This window comes from Leptodactylus fuscus, chromosome 8 (assembly GCF_031893055.1).
Source record: "Leptodactylus fuscus isolate aLepFus1 chromosome 8, aLepFus1.hap2, whole genome shotgun sequence".
Lineage (NCBI taxonomy): Eukaryota > Metazoa > Chordata > Amphibia > Anura > Leptodactylidae > Leptodactylus > Leptodactylus fuscus.
Window position 1 is genome coordinate 96,344,419 of NC_134272.1, and position 24,482 is coordinate 96,368,900.

At 43.2% G+C, this 24,482-nt stretch overlaps 1 protein-coding gene across 6 annotated transcripts in view; it reads left to right on the plus strand.

The window, feature by feature from the left end:
• Window positions 1-24,482, plus strand: part of KALRN (kalirin RhoGEF kinase) — a 311,247-nt gene that overhangs the window by 57,478 nt on the left and 229,287 nt on the right. For all 6 annotated transcript variants that reach the window (XM_075284733.1, XM_075284737.1, XM_075284732.1 and 3 more), the window contains exon 2: window positions 22,730-22,804. In XM_075284733.1, coding sequence (XP_075140834.1) covers window positions 22,730-22,804 — 75 coding nt within the window. The remainder of the gene's footprint in view (window positions 1-22,729; window positions 22,805-24,482) is intronic.

Sequence of the window (24,482 nt, forward strand, 5' to 3'; positions counted from 1 at the left end):
CTGCCAATGTGGAGTAAAGGGGCGTTCACACGATGTAAAATGGAGCGTGATCTGGCACGTATACGGCGTGTCAGAGTTTCAGTGCTCAAAAAGATCCCATTGATTTCAATGGGAGTTACGAGCGTATACGCCACGTTATTTTGCTCCTGTAATTTTGCAAAATAATGCGGTGTTTACGATCCACGCTCCCATTGAAATCAATGGGAGCGTATACTGCCCGCAAAATCTCACATGGCGTATATGTGCCACATCACGCAGCACGTTACTCCGTGTGAACTCCCCTGTTTCTCCTTCAGCTCTGTGGTCAGTGGAGTCTATCAGGACACTGGAGAGGGAGCACAAGACCTGGGGCTTATCCACTGACACCTCATACATTTTCTGTCCCCCCCTCCCCCTATTTTCTATAGATGACTATGGGGGTGACCGTCTTGTCTAAGCAGCTCTTCACAGTATTCACAGACTCGCTTTATAGCAATTACACTGACCATAAGAAACTATTGTCTGGAGATGTTCATTGACTTCTATGGGAGAGTGTTGTGGGCATGCTCTGCGTAGATACCACTGTGCACAGAGGAGGAGGTGCTTTGTGACCATCACCTATTGACTTCTATGGGAGAGTGTTGTGGGCATGCTCTGTGACCTGAGAAGATGTCACTGTGCAGAATATAGGAGGTTATCTGTGACCTTTGCGACTTTTATGGGAGAGTATTGTGGGCATGCTCTGAGTAGATATCACTGTGCACAGAGGAGGAGGTGGTCTGTCATCATTACGTATTGACTTTTATGGTAGAGTGTTGTGGGCATGCTCTGTGACCTTTAAGCAGTCATTGTACAGGGTGTGGGGAGGTTAGTAGTGACATCATCTATTGTCTTCTGTGTGGGTGTGCTGTGGGCATGCTCTGTGGCCTGTGCAGTGGTCACTGTGTGTGGGGGGGAGGGGTGACATTTTGGCTAGTGCATCCTGTTAACATGACCTGGGAAATTAAAGTCCTCCAAAATGTCTTTAAGAAGTAGTGTATCCTAAGAGGTGCTGTAAAGAGCGGCTCCAGTCTCCTGCTCCAGAGCGGCGCTCCTTCCTTCAGGCCGTGGATTCGCTCTTGGTGTTGCTGGGTTTGGCGACATTTTCCGCTGCGTTCTGTGAGCGTGCGCCGTGCGACTCTCCGCCTGAGAATCTTAATCACTGAGAAATTATGCAAAGCTCCGGCGCGTTCCCTGCGCTCACAACTTAAGATGCATTAAGATTTTCTTCTAATGATTCTTTTGTATGCGGAGCGCTGATGAGATTTTCCGGGGGCGCCGCTCCTTCTGTTCCCGCGTCCTGCGCGCCCAGATTTATGTGTCTAATCTGCAGCAGGGGCAAGAAGAGTCATGGGGTGAATCTATCTGCCCCCGCTGTCCTAATGCCACAAGAAAGGCGGCTGACATAATGGATTACGCCGCCACGTCGCCGCCATGTTGTATCCGGGAGATTTCATCTAAATCACATAGAGGAGGAATTCATTCTGACGGGAGAACCAGGCCGCTCGCTTCACACTAGGGGGCGCTCTATGGTGCACATACCCTGTGCTAGCCTGTAGCTAATACGCGGTGTGGTTGGTGTCGCCCCAGTAGGGGGTTGTCGCTGAAACAGCTGGGGGCGCCAACATGGCCGCTGGTGGCCGACTCCACAACAAAGTGCGATGTCTGAGGACGACCAGAGTCCCGTGCGGCTCCATGGAATACGACACATACCAATGACATCCGTGTGCTGCCCCGGGATCCTGCCAATAGGATAGGCCAGACACCGCCCGCACCCGCGCCGCATGGTGCCGCTCCTGTGTATAGGACTGTGGGGCGTCTTCGGGTGTGTTCACACTGGCAGACATTTCGGCTGCTGCAGACGTTTTATGTTCCAGCAAATCCCATTCAGGTGAATTGTAAAACTTTCTGCAGCCAATCTGGTGCGTGTGAATTCATCCTAAGGGGGTGGGCAAATATGACCCCCCCCCAAAGAGCGAACAACCATCCACCCAGGGAAGGGTTAATGGGGGAGGGGGGGGGGCATCATTTCCACTTCAGAGAGGCGCAGAGCTGTGATTTTATTTCATGTCTCCGGCCCCGCGCTGCACTGGAGACATGATACATGGAGAGCGCGATGGCGCATTAAATATTTACACCGCCATCTGCTTTCATGTTTCTGTGGTTCTGAAGGCTCCGGTGTGAACGAGCGCCTGTCCTGGCCTTGGAGCTGCCGCTATTACATGTCCCGGAAGCTGGAAATGCCGTCTATTGTGTGTGCGGGGGAGGGGAGAATAGCCTGTAACTCTCACAGCTGAAGGTTTGTTACAGTTGTATCCTGCATGAGATAATCCCGCCCCCCGCAGCCCAGATCCCTCCTGGTCCAGTGTATACAGGGGCGCAGATATTGGGGGGCAGAGGTCACACTCACTACCTGGCCCGGTTATAGTTTTGGTGGTGGGGCCTACGTCTGGAGTTCAGCCTCACAGAGGACTGTCTGCACCGATACATTGTAACAAACAGAGGTTTAGCGGCTTCTTCTCCATCTTTTTCCCCCGTCTGTTCCGGATCGTTTAATGCTGCAGATTCAGCTTAATGTGAACATGGCTCACAGAACATGAATTTGCCATTTTCCTCCTCCGAGTGCTCAGAACATCGTCCCTCCCTCCGGAGAAACCGCGGGGAACCTGCAAAGTGAGCGTCGCCTCCTGCACACCGGCCTCAGCTATTTTTACCTACAGCAACTGGAAAGATTTCAAGTATTCCGATTAAAGGAGCAGAGCGCCCGTTCTGACCGCGACGTGAGTGCCTGGAGCCGGCGGCATTGGGCATTTGTCGCTGTGGAATTTTCTCTAATATGATCTGAGCTCATCCTCTTCCAATCCATCACACCAGAAAGAGTTAATGAGCAGCAAAATCCTGTGTGTGGAACTGCAGTACCAGACATGACCATGGGCAGCAGGGGCGCTGCTACACTGACTCTCCCTGGGGCCGCTTGCCTAGCGCTTACATTGGATGTCTTGGTGTTGATCGTCCCCCGTTATTCTTGTCGCTCAGGCCGCCGGGTTGTGTTCTTACCCTCCTGATGTTTTGGTTTGGCCATACAAGGGTTAAGTTCCCGCCGCTCCCCACTCCGTGTCCAATGTGCAGATTTGTGGGATCACAATGATGTCGCCACTTTCTAATCTTGGTTTCTTTCTGTTTTTCGGTGACTGCCAGAAACTAATTGCGAGTGAGATGAAGATCTGACGGATCTGGCGAAATATCTGAATTAGAAGACAATGTAAAGCAGGCGGCCGCGGCTGCGCGATGTTCTGCAGATGTCAAACATTGCGGCTACTGGCAAGTTCTGCTCATTAGTGATTTCCAGCCCGTGTTCCAGGTGGGGTGCGAGGGTCCGGGGTAATATAAGGTGAACACCCCACAGTATCCGAGACGCAGAGATGGACGCTGCGTCCTGTGGCGAGACCTAAACAAAATCCCGCCCCGACCCTTCTCTGTCATGTTATGTGTCCTGAGGAGACTCCGGATTTACAAGCTGTGGCCAAGATGGTGTCACGGGAATCTTCAGTCTGTCATTGCTGTGGTATATGGACTGGATAAGCTAGTGATGTCACCGCTGTACTCAGTGATGTCACCGCTGTACTCTCAGTGATGTCACCGCTGTACTCAGTGATGTCACCGCTGTACTCTCAGTGATGTCACCGCTGTACTCTCAGTGATGTCACCGCTGTACTCTCAGTGATGTCACCGCTGTACTCTCAGTGATGTCACAGCTGTACTCTCAGTGATGTCACCGCTGTACTCTCAGTGATGTCACCGCTGTACTCTCAGTGATGTCACCGCTGTATTCTCAGTGATGTCACAGCTGTACTCTCAGTGATGTCACCGCTGTACTCTCAGTGATGTCACCGCTGTATTCTCAGTGATGTCACAGCTGTACTCTCAGTGATGTCACCGCTGTGCTCTCAGTGATGTCACCGCTGCACTCTCAGTGATGTCACCGCTGTACTCTCAGTGATGTCACCGCTGTACTCAGTGATGTCAGCGCTGTATTCTCAGTGATGTCAGCGCTGTATTCTCAGTGATGTCACCGCTGTACTCTCAGTGATGTCACCGCTGTACTCTCAGTGATGTCACCGCTGTATTCTCAGTGATGTCACCGCTGTACTCTGAGTGATGTCACCTGTATTCTCAGTGATGTCACCGCTGTACTCTCAGTGATGTCACCGCTGTATTCTCAGTGATGTCACCGCTGTACTCTCAGTGATGTCACCGCTGTACTCTCAGTGATGTCACCGCTGTATTCTCAGTGATGTCACCGCTGTACTCTCAGTGATGTCACCTGTATTCTCAGTGATGTCACCGCTGTACTCTCAGTGATGTCACCGCTGTATTCTCAGTGATGTCACCGCTGTACTCTCAGTGATGTCACCACTGTACTCTCAGTGATGTCACCGCTGTATTCTCAGTGATGTCACCGCTGTACTCAGTGATGTCAGCGCTGTATTCTCAGTGATGTCAGCGCTGTATTCTCAGTGATGTCACCGCTGTACTCTCAGTGACGTCACCGCTGTGCTCTCAGTGATGTCACCGCTGTATTCTCAGTGATGTCACCGCTGTACTCTCAGTGATGTCACCACTGTATTCTCAGTGATGTCACCGCTGTACTCTCAGTGATGTCACTGCTGTACTCAGTGATGTCAGCGCTGTATTCTCAGTGATGTCACCGCTGTACTCTCAGTGACGTCACCGCTGTGCTCTCAGTGATGTCACCGCTGTATTCTCAGTGATGTCACCGCTGTACTCTCAGTGATGTCACCACTGTATTCTCAGTGATGTCACCGCTGTACTCTCAGTGATGTCACCGCTGTACTCTCAGTGATGTCACCGCTGTATTCTCAGTGATGTCACCGCTGTACTCTCAGTGATGTCACCGCTGTACTCTCAGTGATGTCACCGCTGTATTCTCAGTGATGTCACCGCTGTACTCTCAGTGATGTCACCGCTGTACTCTCAGTGATGTCACCGCTGTACTCTCAGTGATGTCACCGCTGTATTCTCAGTGATGTCACCGCTGTACTCTCAGTGATGTCACCGCTGTATTCTCAGTGATGTCACCGCTATATATACGGTATATATAAGGCTCCTCAGGTCCCGGGCGGTGGCAGCTGCTGGCAGTCAGTCATTTGCAGGCCGCATTGATTATCCTGCTTCGGGGATTTGTCCGGCTCTGGATTTCTGCGAATGGTTTCTAGACTGATGCATTAAACATGAGCGCAGGAGCCGACAGCGGATATGTAAAGCGTATCCGGTATCCGCGGCTGAGAGTTCTGATATTATACAGTGCGGAGGAGGGGGGTTGTGACCATGTAGTGGGTGACAAAGCCGCCAATCCTCTGCTCGGCCCCTCCTCCGATCTCCGGCCTGATCCCCAGGATACAATGTTATGGAGATTTATGATCATGGCGTCTTCCTTGGCCGCATATTGTCATCTTCCTACTCATGTGTCACCGCTGCCAGGAGGAATCATGGCGGCCGCTGAAGGGTTTATAGGCCGAGCCATGCACTGACACCCCCTCACCTGCCTATGACACTGCTAGCCGTATGCCCGGGGCCTGTGCCAGCATTGTATATATTGTATAGGGCGGAGACTCGGGAATAAACGGAATACAGGGCTGTTGGGAGCGGCGTCGCGTGCGGGGCTTGTGGTTGGGGGACTCGATGTGTCTGTCCTACGGCACATGTTCCCCTTCCCAATTGGAAACAGTCAACCTGGTAGCTTTTAACATGGCCGCCCTGTTGGACCCTGCCAGATTTGCCACCTTCCCTTTAGTAACATGCCACACACGATGGCGTCCCCTACTATTGTTTTCCATTTGTTCAGGGGTCTCCATGTTTTTGGCCTTGGCTATGCCTCGTGTAGGTCCCTAGTCACACAGGGAAGGGTTTGATGCTGCTACGTTTTACTGTGTGTAATAGTGTCCCATAAATGGTTAAATAACAGCGCCATACAGTGTCACCTTATAGTACCATATAGTACATGCTTCTATCTCTGCCCATTACAAGAGGCGGCGGCGGGGCACGGGATTACACTGGAGTTACAGAAGCCCCGATGTAATTGCCCCTGCTATAATCTACCCCTGCTATAATCTGCCCCTGCTATAATCTGCCCCTGCTATAATCTGCCCCTGCTATAATCTGCCCCGTTCACACAGTATGGAGCCCAAATATCACAGCCTGCTAAAGATGGCAGTGAGGCCTCCCCTCCCCCGCACACTTGTGTCCGACAACCTGCCGGGATACGTTACAGGTTAATTCCCGCTCATGGTTGTGTCATATTTACAGTTGTGGATTTGGCGGTCGCCCGTCATATCTAAGGCAGAGGAATGAGAATGGAGTGGCGTCCAATCACAGCTCAGCGCTGGTAACGTCACCTGTCCCAGGACTGTGGGAGCTGCCTCGTGATTGGCCGCTCCGGTAACAGGACTATCTGCGAGGCAGTGATAGGGTGAGAGTGGCATTTAGGGGTTAACAGTGCGGACTGACACAATGTAGCAGATCCTGGCGCCGCCTCCAACCCATAAATAGTGATGTCAGTCCGTTACTTGCCCGCTTTGCCGCAACGCGCTTTCTCTCAGGTCACAATAGCCTGTAGTGGAGCCCCAGGATAACCCCGCAGGGCGCAGCGGCCCGCTCTACCGGAATGTATATACAACGAGTGCTGCCAAACACGAAACTCCCTCAACTCACGTAACCGAGCCGCCATTCTTACATCTGGGAAAGCTGAGTATCAGATCCAGCAATGGCGGCCATATTATAAGTAAGGACACGGCATCGCAACGTCTCGATTTATCCGCAGGTGACTCAGACTCCTGTATAAATGGCTGCCAGCAGAAGCAGCAGCCGGGACTGTGGAGTCAGGAGGCCGAACGGCCGACTGTGACTGCGACTCCGCCATGGGCAGACACAAGCAGGGAAAAGCTTCACCTAAAATAAATCTGTAACAAATTAATAATTCCATCATGTCATCAAGTAGAATTCCTCATTTATTCTGAAGGTCGGCCCCGGCTCAGGTGTCCATGTAATAATATCCAGATGATCTGCCAGGAGGAGTAACAGAGGGGCGCAGACATCTACTAGGCCCGACTCAGGTGACCATGTAATAATATCATGAGGACGATCTGCCAGGGGGAGTAACAGAGGGGCGCAGACATCTACTAGCCCTGACTCAGGTGACCATGTAATAGCATCATGAGGACGATCTGCCAGGAGGAGTAACAGAGGGACGCAGACATCTACTAGCCCCGACTCAGGTGACCATGTAATAATATCCAGATGATCTGCCAGGAGGAGTAACAGAGGGGCGCAGACATCTACTAGGCCCGACTCAGGTGACCATGTAATAATATCCAGATGATCTGCCAGGAGGAGTAACAGAGGGACGCAGACATCTACTAGGCCCGACTCAGGTGACCATGTAATAGCATCATGAGGACGATCTGCCAGGAGGAGTAACAGAGGGACGCAGACATCTACTAGGCCCGACTCAGGTGACCATGTAATAGCATCATGAGGACGATCTGCCAGGAGGAGTAACAGAGGGGCGCAGACATCTACTAGCCCCGACTCAGGTGACCATGTAATAGCATCATGAGGACGATCTGCCAGGAGAAGTAACAGAGGGACGCAGACATCTACTAGGCCCGACTCAGGTGACCATGTAATAGCATCATGAGGACGATCTGCCAGGAGGAGTAACAGAGGGACGCAGACATCTACTAGCCCCGACTCAGGTGACCATGTAATAATATCCAGATGATCTGCCAGGAGGAGTAACAGAGGGGCGCAGACATCTACTAGCCCCGACTCAGGTGACCATGTAATAGCATCATGAGGACGATCTGCCAGGAGGAGTAACGGAGGGACGCAGACATCTACTAGCCCCGACTCAGGTGACCATGTAATAGCATCATGAGGACGATCTGCCAGGAGGAGTAACAGAGGGACGCAGACATCTACTAGGCCCGACTCAGGTGACCATGTAATAGCATCATGAGGACGATCTGCCAGGAGGAGTAACAGAGGGACGCAGACATCTACTAGCCCCGACTCAGGTGACCATGTAATAATATCCAGATGATCTGCCAGGAGGAGTAACAGAGGGGCGCAGACATCTACTAGCCCCGACTCAGGTGACCATGTAATAGCATCATGAGGACGATCTGCCAGGAGGAGTAACAGAGGGACGCAGACATCTACTAGCCCCGACTCAGGTGTCCATGTAATAATATCATGAGGACGATCTGCCGGGAGGAGTAACAGAGGGGCGCAGACATCTACTAGGCCCGACTCAGGTGACCATGTAATAGCATCATGAGGACGATCTGCCAGGAGGAGTAACAGAGGGACGCAGACATCTACTAGCCCCGACTCAGGTGTCCATGTAATAATATCATGAGGACGATCTGCCGGGAGGAGTAACAGAGGGGCGCAGACATCTACTAGGCCCGACTCAAGTGACCATGTAATAGCATCATGAGGACAATCTGCCAGGGGGAGTAACAGAGGGGCGCAGACATCTACTAGCCCCGACTCAGGTGACCATGTAATAATATCCAGATGATCTGCCAGGAGGAGTAACAGAGGGGCGCAGACATCTACTAGGCCCGACTCAGGTGACCATGTAATAGCTTCATGAGGACGATCTGCCAGGAGGAGTAACAGAGGGACGCAGACATCTACTAGGCCCGACTCAGGTGACCATGTAATAATATCCAGATGATCTGCCAGGAGGAGTAACAGAGGGGCGCAGACATCTACTAGCCCCGACTCAGGTGACCATGTAATAGCATCATGAGGACGATCTGCCAGGAGGAGTAACAGAGGGGCGCAGACATCTACTAGGCCCGACTCAGGTGACCATGTAATAGCATCATGAGGACGATCTGCCAGGAGGAGTAACAGAGGGACGCAGACATCTACTAGCCCCGACTCAGGTGACCATGTAATAGCATCATGAGGACGATCTGCCAGGAGGAGTAACAGAGGGACGCAGACATCTACTAGGCCCGACTCAGGTGACCATGTAATAGCATCATGAGGACGATCTGCCAGGAGGAGTAACAGAGGGACGCAGACATCTACTAGCCCCGACTCAGGTGACCATGTAATAATATCCAGATGATCTGCCAGGAGGAGTAACAGAGGGGCGCAGACATCTACTAGCCCCGACTCAGGTGACCATGTAATAGCATCATGAGGACGATCTGCCAGGAGGAGTAACAGAGGGACGCAGACATCTACTAGCCCCGACTCAGGTGTCCATGTAATAATATCATGAGGACGATCTGCCGGGAGGAGTAACAGAGGGGCGCAGACATCTACTAGGCCCGACTCAGGTGACCATGTAATAGCATCATGAGGACGATCTGCCAGGAGGAGTAACAGAGGGACGCAGACATCTACTAGCCCCGACTCAGGTGACCATGTAATAGCATCATGAGGACGATCTGCCGGGAGGAGTAACAGAGGGGCGCAGACATCTACTAGCCCCGACTCAGGTGACCATGTAATAGCATCATGAGGACGATCTGCCGGGAGGAGTAACAGAGGGACGCAGACATCTACTAGCCCCGACTCAGGTGTCCATGTAATAATATCATGAGGACGATCTGCCGGGAGGAGTAACAGAGGGGCGCAGACATCTACTAGGCCCGACTCAGGTGACCATGTAATAGCATCATGAGGACGATCTGCCAGGAGGAGTAACAGAGGGACGCAGACATCTACTAGCCCCGACTCAGGTGACCATGTAATAGCATCATGAGGACGATCTGCCAGGAGGAGTAACAGAGGGGCGCAGACATCTACTAGCCCTGACTCAGGTGACCATGTAATAGCATCATGAGGACAATCTGCCAGGGGGAGTAACAGAGGGACGCAGACATCTACTAGCCCCGACTCAGGTGACCATGTAATAGCATCATGAGGACGATCTGCCAGGAGGAGTAACAGAGGGACGCAGACATCTACTAGCCCCGACTCAGGTGACCATGTAATAGCATCATGAGGACAATCTGCCAGGGGGAGTAACAGAGGGGCGCAGACATCTACTAGCCCCGACTCAGGTGACCATGTAATAATATCCAGATGATCTGCCAGGGGGAGTAACAGAGGGGCGCAGACATCTACTAGCCCCGACTCAGGTGACCATGTAATAGCATCATGAGGACAATCTGCCAGGGGGAGTAACAGAGGGGCGCAGACATCTACTAGCCCCGACTCAGGTGACCATGTAATAGCATCATGAGGACGATCTGCCAGGAGGAGTAACAGAGGGACGCAGACATCTACTAGCCCCGACTCAGGTGACCATGTAATAGCATCATGAGGACGATCTGCCAGGAGGAGTAACAGAGGGGCGCAGACATCTACTAGGCCCGACTCAGGTGACCATGTAATAGCATCATGAGGACGATCTGCCAGGAGGAGTAACAGAGGGACGCAGACATCTACTAGCCCCGACTCAGGTGACCATGTAATAGCATCATGAGGACGATCTGCCAGGAGGAGTAACAGAGGGGCGCAGACATCTACTACGCCCGACTCAGGTGACCATGTAATAGCATCATGAGGACGATCTGCCGGGAGGAGTAACAGAGGGGCGCAGACATCTACTAGCCCCGACTCAGGTGACCATGTAATAATATCCAGATGATCTGCCAGGAGGAGTAACAGAGGGGCGCAGACATCTACTAGCCCCGACTCAGGTGACCATGTAATAGCATCATGAGGACGATCTGCCAGGAGGAGTAACAGAGGGGCGCAGACATCTACTAGCCCCGACTCAGGTGACCATGTAATAGCATCATGAGGACGATCTGCCAGGGGGAGTAACAGAGGGGCGCAGACATCTACTAGCCCCGACTCAGGTGACCATGTAATAATATCCAGATGATCTGCCAGGAGGAGTAACAGAGGGACGCAGACATCTACTAGCCCCGACTCAGGTGACCATGTAATAGCATCATGAGGACGATCTGCCAGGAGGAGTAACAGAGGGACGCAGACATCTACTAGCCCCGACTCAGGTGTCCATGTAATAATATCATGAGGACGATCTGCCGGGAGGAGTAACAGAGGGACGCAGACATCTACTAGCCCCGACTCAGGTGACCATGTAATAGCATCATGAGGACGATCTGCCGGGAGGAGTAACAGAGGGGCGCAGACATCTACTAGCCCCGACTCAGGTGACCATGTAATAATATCCAGATGATCTGCCAGGAGGAGTAACAGAGGGACGCAGACATCTACTAGCCCCGACTCAGGTGTCCATGTAATAATATCATGAGGACGATCTGCCGGGAGGAGTAACAGAGGGGCGCAGACAACTACTAGGCCCGACTCAGGTGACCATGTAATTGCATCATGAGGACGATCTGCCAGGAGGAGTAACAGAGGGACGCAGACATCTACTAGCCCCGACTCAGGTGACCATGTAATAATATCCAGATGATCTGCCAGGAGGAGTAACAGAGGGACGCAGACATCTACTAGCCCCGACTCAGGTGACCATGTAATAGCATCATGAGGACGATCTGCCGGGAGGAGTAACAGAGGGGCGCAGACATCTACTAGGCCCGACTCAGGTGACCATGTAATAGCATCATGAGGACGATCTGCCAGGAGGAGTAACAGAGGGACGCAGACATCTACTAGCCCCGACTCAGGTGACCATGTAATAGCATCATGAGGACGATCTGCCGGGAGGAGTAACAGAGGGGCGCAGACATCTACTAGCCCCGACTCAGGTGACCATGTAATAATATCCAGATGATCTGCCAGGAGGAGTAACAGAGGGACGCAGACATCTACTAGCCCCGACTCAGGTGTCCATGTAATAATATCATGAGGACGATCTGCCGGGAGGAGTAACAGAGGGGCGCAGACAACTACTAGGCCCGACTCAGGTGACCATGTAATTGCATCATGAGGACGATCTGCCAGGAGGAGTAACAGAGGGACGCAGACATCTACTAGCCCCGACTCAGGTGACCATGTAATAATATCCAGATGATCTGCCAGGAGGAGTAACAGAGGGACGCAGACATCTACTAGCCCCGACTCAGGTGACCATGTAATAGCATCATGAGGACAATCTGCCAGGGGGAGTAACAGAGGGACGCAGACATCTACTAGCCCTGACTCAGGTGACCATGTAATAGCATCATGAGGACAATCTGCCAGGGGGAGTAACAGAGGGACGCAGACATCTACTAGCCCCGACTCAGGTGACCATGTAATAGCATCATGAGGACAATCTGCCAGGGGGAGTAACAGAGGGGCGCAGACATCTACTAGCCCCGACTCAGGTGACCATGTAATAGCATCATGAGGACGATCTGCCAGGAGGAGTAACAGAGGGGCGCAGACATCTACTAGCCCCGACTCAGGTGTCCATGTAATAATATCATGAGGACGATCTGCCAGGAGGAGTAACAGAGGGGCGCAGACATCTACTAGCCCCGACTCAGGTGACCATGTAATAGCATCATGAGGACGATCTGCCAGGAGGAGTAACAGAGGGGCGCAGACATCTACTAGCCCCAACTCAGGTGACCATGTAATAATATCCAGATGATCTGCCAGGAGGAGTAACAGAGGGGCGCAGACATCTACTAGCCCCGACGTCCTGGTTCCCCCTTGTAAACCTCTCTGTATTCTGCCCCCACTCTGACAGGAGAAGGTTAATGATTTCAGCTCCGGAGCTCACATTTTGCAGCCACTTCAGTTGATTTACGTAATGAATATTCATTGCGCTGAGCGCAGTTTGTGTCAGAAGGTCCCTCAGACTCCGGCGCGGCGGCGGCGATGGCGATGTTTTCTTTATTTAGTCGTATAATTAGCTCTTTTGCTGCCGCTCTTTATCCATATTTATAGATGAGTGAACATCACGGTACGAGGGCAGCGCGTGCGCCGGGGCTGCTGCCTGGCATTGGGCGCTCCGGCCACATCCAGGGCCACATTCACATCAGCAGGATTTGACACCGAATCTGCTCCTTAGAGGTTCCTTCTTCCACCTGGTTATGGCTTTGATGAATCCTGAGTGTGTGAACGCGCCCTTATGGTCACATGTGGTTTTTGCGCAGGTTTCCTTCTCTTCTGTTTCCCGCGTTGTGTCTCCGGTTCCAGCGTTCCATTATATCAGATTGTAACCTTGTGTATAGTGTGTATTGCGCCAGTCGCCCTCCTCTCCAGACGATTAATGGGGTGACACGTGCGGCCGGCAGTGGCGAGCGAATTCTTGAGAGCAGCGCGTTCTCGGATAAACTAGATCATTGTCCTCATTAGCAGGTATCGCGATGACAGCGGCCATTTCTGCACATCTGAGGGTTATTTTTGGGTGTCAGTTTCTGCAGGATCCTGTGTACGGAGACCGGGGTGTATTTAAGGGGGTCTCCGCTGCTTGTCTTGTCTCAGGCACCCCAATATCAGCGACCCTTCTAATGGTATTGCAGCAGGCTGTAAAGTGAGAGGTTGCTATAGTGACCCCAGTGGCCATGATTAGAACTGCAGAGTATATCTCGGGGTAGCCCCGGTCTGTCCTGTCTAGTTCCCAGTCATGTTGTGGTGCCGCGGCCAGCTGGCGCTCGCTCCGGAGCCTTGTGATGAGCTGCGGCCCCTCATTACATGAGATCTCGTGTCCTGTGATCTCGCCATTTATTATACATGAGACGTCCCGCACGCCATTGGCAGCTTGTTAACCCTTGCATGTAATAGCTTCTCTGTGGTCCTGTTATTGAGCCCTTGTAGGCGGTGACTCTTTCCTGGGTGTACGGGATTATTTGGGGTAACACTCGGCAGTATCGTATCTTCCGGAGCTGATTCATCGCTCTTCATGGTGATAATTGCTTTATGTGACTTCAGGCGCAGCCCGTGGAGCGGTAATAAGCGCCAGGAACGCGCGACCCTGCAGTCAGACTGCGCTCAGCTCTGTGCCATTCTACTGTGGAGGAGCCTCTGACCCAAAGAGCTGACACTCGTCAGGCTGGTCCTGGAGGATCACAGTCAGCAGACAGAAGGTTTTATCTGGTGTCATATCCAGGAGGACGACTCCGACACGTCCCCAAATATCTAGTGGAAATATGGGCGCCGACTAATAAGCCCGCCATCATTCCTCCCACCAGTGTTATCAGCCGTCTATTACATACAAAATAATATCTGCAGCAACGTGAATATACCAAGTCACAAGGCTCATTTATCATATAGGACACTCAACTTTCCCAGACTCCTGAATACTATGGGCTTGTGAAATACGTCTATGTGCATGACTCTAGGAAAGCTGAGTGACAACGTATCTGCGAGATGTAATAAGAGTCTCACAATAACGTGATATCACCAATATCATCCCCATCCTGTAATAACCCCGAGTGACCGTCTATACATGAGCGGTATTATAGTAGTTATATTCTTGTACATAGGAGCAGTATTATAGTAGTTATATTCTTGTACATAGGAGTAGTATTATAGTAGTTATATTCTTGTACATAGGAGGTAGTATTATAGTAGTTATATTCTTGTACATAGGAGCAGTATTATAGTAGTTATATTCTTGTACATAGGAGTAGTATTATAGTAGTTATATTCTTGTACATAGGAGCAGTATTATAGTAGTTATATTCTTGTACATAGGAGCAGTATTATAGTAGTTATATTCTTGTACATAGGAGTAGTATTATAGTAGTTATATTCTTGTACATAGTAGTAGTATTATAGTAGTTATATTCTTGTACATAGGAGTAGTATTATAGTAGTTATATTCTTGTACATAGGAGTAGTATTATAGTAGTTATATTCTTGTACATAGGAGTAGTATTATAGTAGTTATATTCTTGTACATAGGAGCAGTATTATAGTAGTTATATTCTTGTACATAGGAGTAGTATTATAGTAGTTATATTCTTGTACATAGGAGCAGTATTATAGTAGTTATATTCTTGTATATAGGAGGTAGTATTATAGTAGTTATATTCTTGTACATAGGAGTAGTATTATAGTAGTTATATTCTTGTACATAGTAGTAGTATTATAGTAGTTATATTCTTGTACATAGGAGTAGTATTATAGTAGTTATATTCTTGTACATAGGAGTAGTACTATAGTAGTTATATTCTTGTACATAGTAGTAGTATTATAGTAGTTATATTCTTGTACATAGGAGTAGTATTATAGTAGTTATATTCTTGTACATAGGAGTAGTATTATAGTAGTTATATTCTTGTACATAGTAGTAGTATTATAGTAGTTATATTCTTGTACATAGGAGTAGTATTATAGTAGTTATATTCTTGTACATAGGAGCAGTATTATAGTAGTTATATTCTTGTACATAGGAGTAGTATTATAGTAGTTATATTCTTGTACATAGTAGTAGTATTATAGTAGTTATATTCTTGTACATAGGAGTAGTATTATAGTAGTTATATTCTTGTACATAGGAGGTAGTATTATAGTAGTTATATTCTTGTACATAGGAGGTAGTATTATAGTAGTTATAGTCTTGTACATAGGAGTAGTATTATAGTAGTTATATTCTTGTATATAGGAGGTAGTATTATAGTAGTTATATTCTTGTACATAGGAGTAGTATTATAGTAGTTATATTCTTGTACATAGGAGTAGTATTATAGTAGTTATATTCTTGTATATAGGAGGTAGTATTATAGTAGTTATATTCTTGTACATAGTAGTAGTATTATAGTAGTTATATTCTTGTACATAGGAGTAGTATTATAGTAGTTATATTCTTGTACATAGGAGCAGTATTATAGTAGTTATATTCTTGTACATAGGAGTAGTATTATAGTAGTTATATTCTTGTACATAGTAGTAGTATTATAGTAGTTATATTCTTGTACATAGGAGTAGTATTATAGTAGTTATATTCTTGTACATAGGAGGTAGTATTATAGTAGTTATATTCTTGTACATAGGAGGTAGTATTATAGTAGTTATAGTCTTGTACATAGGAGGTAGTATTATAGTAGTTATATTCTTGTATATAGGAGCAGTATTATAGTAGTTATATTCTTGTACATAGGAGTAGTATTATAGTAGTTATATTCTTGTACATAGGAGTAGTATTATAGTAGTTATATTCTTGTACATAGGAGTAGTATTATAGTAGTTATATTCTTGTACATAGGAGGTAGTATTATAGTAGTTATATTCTTGTACATAGGAGGTAGTATTATAGTAGTTATAGTCTTGTACATAGGAGTAGTATTATAGTAGTTATATTCTTGTATATAGGAGGTAGTATTATAGTAGTTATATTCTTGTACATAGGAGTAGTATTATAGTAGTTATATTCTTGTACATAGGAGTAGTATTATAGTAGTTATATTCTTGTATATAGGAGGTAGTATTATAGTAGTTATATTCTTGTACATAGTAGTAGTATTATAGTAGTTATATTCTTGTACATAGGAGTAGTGTCACGGGATGGTTAGAGTCTATACTATAGGCAATGTGTAATATATATTTCATGTGGAATGTATTCTCTAACCTGTTGTATACATCAATGTGTAGTTGGCTGATTGGGGTCTAGTGTGTTAGCACATTGTATGCAAATACCTCTAACTAGTGAGGACAATGGGTGGAGATAATCTGATCCGTGTCTCCAAGAAGATGTTGGACTGTGCATTGTTCAAAAGAGACAGGGAGTCTGCTCTCCTTGGCATAGGTGAGGGGGGAAGGATCTGTGACTCAGCCCTTCCCACCCCCAGGTATAGGAAGTAACAGTTTGGTATATAGATGTAGCTAGGAGTTAGTATGTGTTAGCCGGCCTGTGCACAGCTCTGCAGAGAGCCAGAATTTAGTTACAGGACCAAGGAACCAAAGTTATCATTGGATTGTGACTTCTGTGGACTTATTGTTATTACGGTTGATGTGACCGCCGCCGGCTACTAACTTTGTGGATTACAATAAATTGCTGTTGTCTCCCGACCTCTTGCGTCCCTGTTGATTCAAAAGACCATCCGGAGGAAGACGTATACCTTTGCTCCGTGACAAGCAGTATTATAGTAGTTATATTCTTGTACATAGGAGTAGTATTATAGTAGTTATATTCTTGTACATAGTAGTAGTATTATAGTAGTTATATTCTTGTACATAGGAGTAGTATTATAGTAGTTATATTCTTGTACATAGGAGGTAGTATTATAGTAGTTATATTCTTGTACATAGGAGGTAGTATTATAGTAGTTATAGTCTTGTACATAGGAGGTAGTATTATAGTAGTTATATTCTTGTATATAGGAGCAGTATTATAGTAGTTATATTCTTGTACATAGGAGTAGTATTATAGTAGTTATATTCTTGTACATAGGAGTAGTATTATAGTAGTTATATTCTTGTACATAGGAGCAGTATTATAGTAGTTATATTCTTGTACATAGGAGTAGTATTATAGTAGTTATATTCTTGTACATAGGAGTAGTATTATAGTAGTTATATTCTTGTACATAGGAGTAGTATTATAGTAGTTATATTCTTGTACATAGTAGTAGTATTATAGTAGTTATATTCTTGTACATAGGAGTAGTATTATAGTAGTTATATTCTTGTACATAGGAGTAGTATTATAGTAGTTATATTCATGTACATAGGAGTAGTATTATAGTAGTTATATTCTTGTACATAGGAGGTAGTATTATAGTAGATATATTCTTGTACATAGGAGTCGTATTATAGTAGTTATATTCTTGTACATAGGAGTAGTATTATAGTAGTTATATTCTTGTACATAGGAGGTAGTATTATAGTAGTTATATTCTTGTACATAGGAGCAGTATTATAGTAGTTATATTCTTGTACATAGGAGCAGTATTATAGTAGTTATATTCTTGTACATAGGAGTAGTATTATAGTAGTTATATTCTTGTACATAGGAGCAGTATTATAGTAGTTATATTCTTGTACATAGGAGCAGTATTATAGTAGTTATATTCTTGTACATAGGAGTAGTATTATAGTAGTTATAGTCTTGTACATAGGAGTAGTATTATAGTAGTTATATTCTTGTACATAGGAGCAGTATTATAGTAGTTATAGTCTTGTACATAGGAGTAGTATTATAGTAGTTATATTCTTGTATATAGGAGTAGTATTATAGTAGTTATATTCTTGTACATAGGAGTAGTATTATAGTAGTTATATTCTTGTACATAGGAGTAGTATTATAGTAGTTATATTCTTGTACATAGGAGTAGTATTATAGTAGTTATATTCTTGTACATAGGAGCAGTATTATAGTAGTTATATTCTTGTACATAGGAGTAGTATTATAGTAGTTATATTCTTGTACATAGGAGCAGTATTATAGTAGTTATATTCTTGTATATAGGAGGTAGTATTATAGTAGTTATATTCTTGTACATAGGAGTAGTATTATAGTAGTTATATTCTTGTACATAGTAGTAGTATTATAGTAGTTATATTCTTGTACATAGGAGTAGTATTATAGTAGTTATATTCTTGTACATAGGAGTAGTACTATAGTAGTTATATTCTTGTACATAGTAGTAGTATTATAGTAGTTATATTCTTGTACATAGTAGTAGTATTATAGTAGTTATATTCTTGTACATAGTAGTAGTATTATAGTAGTTATATTCTTGTATATAGGAGTAGTATTATAGTAGTTATATTCTTGTACATAGGAGCAGTATTATAGTAGTTATATTCTTGTACATAGGAGCAGTATTATAGTAGTTATATTCTTGTACATAGGAGTAGTATTATAGTAGTTATATTCTTGTATATAGGAGTAGTATTATAGTAGTTATATTCTTGTATATAGGAGCAGTATTATAGTAGTTATATTCTTGTACATAGGAGGTAGTATTATAGTAGTTATATTCTTGTACATAGGAGTAGTATTATAGTAGTTATATTCTTGTACATAGGAGCAGTATTATAGTAGTTATATTCTTGTATATAGGAGTAGTATTATAGTAGTTATATTCTTGTACATAGGAGCAGTATTATAGTAGTTATATTCTTGTACATAGGAGTAGTATTATAGTAGTTATATTCTTGTACATATGAGCAGTATTATAGTAGATATATTCTTGTACATAGGAGGTAGTATTATAGTAGTTATATTCTTGTACATAGGAGGTAGTATTATAGTAGTTATATTCTTGTACATAGGAGTAGTATTATAGTAGTTATATTCTTGTATATAGGAGGTAGTATTATAGTAGTTATATTCTTGTACATAGGAGTAGTATTATAGTAGTTATATTCTTGTACATAGGAGCAGTATTATAGTAGTTATATTCTTGTATATAGGAGTAGTATTATAGTAGTTATATTCTTGTACATAGGAGCAGTATTATAGTAGTTATATTCTTGTACATAGGAGTAGTATTATAGTAGTTATATTCTTGTACATATGAGCAGTATTATAGTAGATATATTCTTGTACATAGGAGGTAGTATTATAGTAGTTATATTCTTGTACATATGAGCAGTATTATAGTAGATATATTCTTGTACATAGGAGGTAGTATTATAGTAGTTATATTCTTGTACATATGAGCAGTATTATAGTAGATATATTCTTGTACATAGGAGGTAGTATTATAGTAGTTATATTCTTGTACATAGGAGGTAGTATTATAGTAGTTATATTCTTGTACATAGGAGTAGTATTATAGTAGTTATATTCTTGTATATAGGAGGTAGTATTATAGTAGTTATATTCTTGTACATAGGAGCAGTATTATAGTAGTTATATTCTTGTACATAGGAGCAGTATTATAGTAGTTATATTCTTGTACATAGGAGTAGTATTATAGTAGTTATATTCTTGTACATAGGAGCAGTATTATAGTAGTTATATTCTTGTACATAGGAGGTAGTATTATAGTAGTTATATTCTTGTACATAGGAGGTAGTATTATAGTAGTTATATTCTTGTACATAGGAGGTAGTATTATAGTAGTTATATTCTTGTACATAGTAGTATTATAGTAGTTATATTCATGTACATAGGAGTAGTATTATAGTAGTTATATTCTTGTACATAGGAGTAGTATTATAGTAGTTATATTCTTGTACATAGGAGTAGTATTATAGTAGATATATTCTTGTACATAGGAGTCGTATAATAGTAGTTATATTCTTGTACATAGGAGTAGTATTATAGTAGTTATATTCTTGTACATAGGAGCAGTATTATAGTAGTTATATTCTTCTACATAGGAGCAGTATTATAGTAGTTATATTCTTGTATACAGGAGTAGTATTATAGTAGTTATATTCTTCTACATAGGAGTAGTATTATAGTAGTTATATTCTTGTACATAGGAGTAGTATTATAGTAGTGATATTCTTGTACATAGGAGTAGTATTATAGTAGTGATATTCTTGTACATAGGAGTAGTATTATAGTAGTGATATTCTTGTACATAGGAGCAGTATTATAGTAGTTATATTCTTGTACATAGGAGCAGTATTATAGTAGTTATATTCTTGTACATAGGAGTAGTATTATAGTAGTTATATTCTTGTACATAGGAGCAGTATTATAGTAGTTATATTCTTGTACATAGGAGCAGTATTATAGTAGTTATATTCTTGTACATAGGAGTTATATTATAGTAGTTATATTCTTGTACATAGGAGTAGTATTATAGTAGTTATATTCTTGTACATAGGAGTAGTATTATAGTAGTTATATTTTTATACATAGGAGGTAGTATTATAGTAGTTATATTCTTGTACATAGGAGCAGTATTATAGTAGTTATATTTTTATACATAGGAGTAGTATTATAGTAGTTATATTCTTGTACATAGGAGTAGTATTATAGTAGTTATATTCTTGTACATAGGGGGGTAGTATTATAGTAGTTATATTCTTGTACATAGGAGGTAGTATTATAGTAGTTATATTCTTGTACATAGGAGTAGTATTATAGTAGTTATATTCTTGTACATAGGAGTAGTATTATAGTAGTTATATTCTTGTACATAGGAGTAGTATTATAGTAGTTATATTCTTGTACATAGGAGTAGTATTATAGTAGTTATATTCTTGTACATAGGAGGTAGTATTATAGTAGTTATATTCTTGTACATAGGAGCAGTATTATAGTAGTTATATTCTTGTACATAGGAGTAGTATTATAGTAGTTATATTCTTGTACATAGGAGTAGTATTATAGTAGTTATATTCTTGTACATAGGAGCAGTATTATAGTAGTTATATTCTTGTACATAGGAGTAGTATTATAGTAGTTATATTCTTGTATGTAGGAGTAGTATTATAGTAGTTATATTCATGTACATAGGAGGTAGTATTATAGTAGTTATATTCTTGTACATAGGGGGGTAGTATTATAGTAGTTATATTCTTGTACATAGGGGGGTAGTATTATAGTAGTTATATTCTTGTACATAGGGGGGTAGTATTATAGTAGTTATATTCATGTACATAGGAGGTAGTATTATAGTAGTTATATTCTTGTATATAGGAGTAGTATTATAGTAGTTATATTCTTGTACATAGGAGTAGTATTATAGTAGTTATATTCTTGTACATAGGAGTAGTATTATAGTAGTTATATTCTTGTACATAGGAGTAGTATTATAGTAGTTATATTCTTGTACATAGTAGTAGTATTATAGTAGTTATATTCTTGTACATAGGAGTAGTATTATAGTAGTTATATTCTTGTACATAGGAGCAGTATTATAGTAGTTATATTCTTGTACATAGGAGTAGTATTATAGTAGTTATATTCTTGTACATTGGAGCAGTATTATAGTAGTTATATTCTTGTACATAGGAGTAGTATTATAGTAGTTATATTCTTGTATATAGGAGTAGTATTATAGTAGTTATATTCTTGTATATAGGAGTAGTATTATAGTAGTTATATTCTTGTACATAGGAGTAGTATTATAGTAGTTATATTCTTGTACATAGGAGTAGTATTATAGTAGTTATATTCTTGTACATTGGAGCAGTATTATAGTAGTTATATTCTTGTACATAGGAGTAGTATTATAGTAGTTATATTCTTGTATATAGGAGTAGTATTATAGTAGTTATATTCTTGTACATAGGAGTAGTATTATAGTAGTTATATTCTTGTACATAGGAGCAGTATTATAGTAGTTATATTCTTGTACATAGGAGTAGTATTATGATAGTTATATTCTTGTATATAGTAGTTAATTTCTTGTACATAGGATTATTATTATAGCAGCTATTTCCTTGTATATGGGGGGCAGTATTATAGCTCTTCTGAGAAGCTTTTGCACCTCAGATATGATCTTTATGGTCGTTGATTCCAGATGGATTTCTTTGTCTTGGTTGTGATATAATAATCTCATTATATGAGAGTTGGTTATTTTGCCGTTCCGGGGTCCGGCCTTCATCTTCCTTTGCATGATGCAGAAAATCGGCCATTTCACAGCCCCCTCCTGACAGTATGTAAATCAATCATGTGACCTGATCTGCATAGCTGGATGTGACACTTGGTGACTTTTTACTATGAGTCTGGCTTCTCATTTGCATATTGTGTTTTGTTATTGATCCTTAGTTCTGACTGGTCGGTGTTTGTGCTGATATTGATCACATGGTATTGGTATCCGATTATTATTGGGGACCCCTGGACTGACACATCAATGTTTTATTCTCTTTTTTTCAGGCTCTTTCCGGAATGACGGCCTGAAAGCTACTGATGTCCTGCCCACCCTGAAGGAGAAAGTGGCCTTTGTCTCAGGTATAATGTCTTATACTGTACTGGAAGCCTACGGGGGATTATACTGTACATATATAAGGAGTCTATAATCATCCTTCATTATGTAGTGTATGATATCCCATCTATTATATAGTATGAGCGGTGTATGATATCTCATCCATTATATACTATGGGCGGTGTATGATATTCCATCCATTATATACTATGGGCGGTGTATGATATTCCATCCATTATATAGTATGAGCGGTGTATGATATCCCATCCATTATATACTATGAGCGGTGTATGATATCCCATCCATTATATCGTATGAGGGGTGTATAATATCCCATCCATTATATACTATGGGCGGTGTATGATATCCCATCCATTATATACTATGGGCGGTGTATGATATCTCATCCATTATATACTATGAGCGGTGTATGATATCCCATCCATTATATACTATGGGCGGTGTATGATATCCCATCCATTATATTCTATGAGCGGTGTATGATATCCCATCCATTATATAGTATGAGCGGTGTATGATATCCCATCCATTATATACTATGAGCGGTGTATGATATCCCATCCATTATATCGTATGAGGGGTGTATAATATCCCATCCATTATATAGTATGAGCGGTGTATGATATCCTATCCATTATATAGTATGAGCGGTGTATGGTATCCCATCCATTATATACTATGGGCGGTGTATGATATCCCATCCATTATATACTATGGGCGGTGTATGATATCCCATCCATTATATACTATGAGCGGTGTATGATATCTCATCCATTATATCGTATGAGGGGTGTATAATATCCCATCCATTATATAGTATGAGCGGTGTATGATATCCTATCCATTATATAGTATGAGCGGTGTATGATATCCCATACATTATATAGTATGGGCGGTGTATGGTATCCCATCCATTATATACTATGGGCGGTGTATGATATCCCATCCATTATATACTATGGGCGGTGTATGATATCCCATCCATTATATACTATGAGCGGTGTATGATATCCCATCCATTATATACTATGGGCGGTGTATGATATCCCATCCATTATATACTATGAGCGGTGTATGATATCTCATCCATTATATCGTATGAGGGGTGTATAATATCCCATCCATTATATAGTATGAGCGGTGTATGATATCCTATCCATTATATAGTATGAGCGGTGTATGATATCCCATACATTATATAGTATGGGCGGTGTATGGTATCCCATCCATTATATACTATGGGCGGTGTATGATATCCCATCCATTATATACTATGGGCGGTGTATGATATCCCATCCATTATATACTATGAGCGGTGTATGATATCCCATCCATTATATACTATGGGCGGTGTATGATATCCCATCCATTATATACTATGAGCGGTGTATGATATCCCATCCATTATATACTATGGGCGGTGTATGATATCCCATCCATTATATACTATGGGCGGTGTATGATATCCCATCCATTATATACTATGAGCGGTGTATGATATCCCATCCATTATATACTATGGGCGGTGTATGATATCCCATCCATTATATACTATGAGCGGTGTATGATATCCCATCCATTGTCTTCTTGTCATCCCTAGGTTTGCTCTAAGGTTTGTGAGGACTTGTCTTATCTCCCGCCAGTCCTTGTTTTCTCTCTTTTGTTGGGGTCTTGCCCATATTT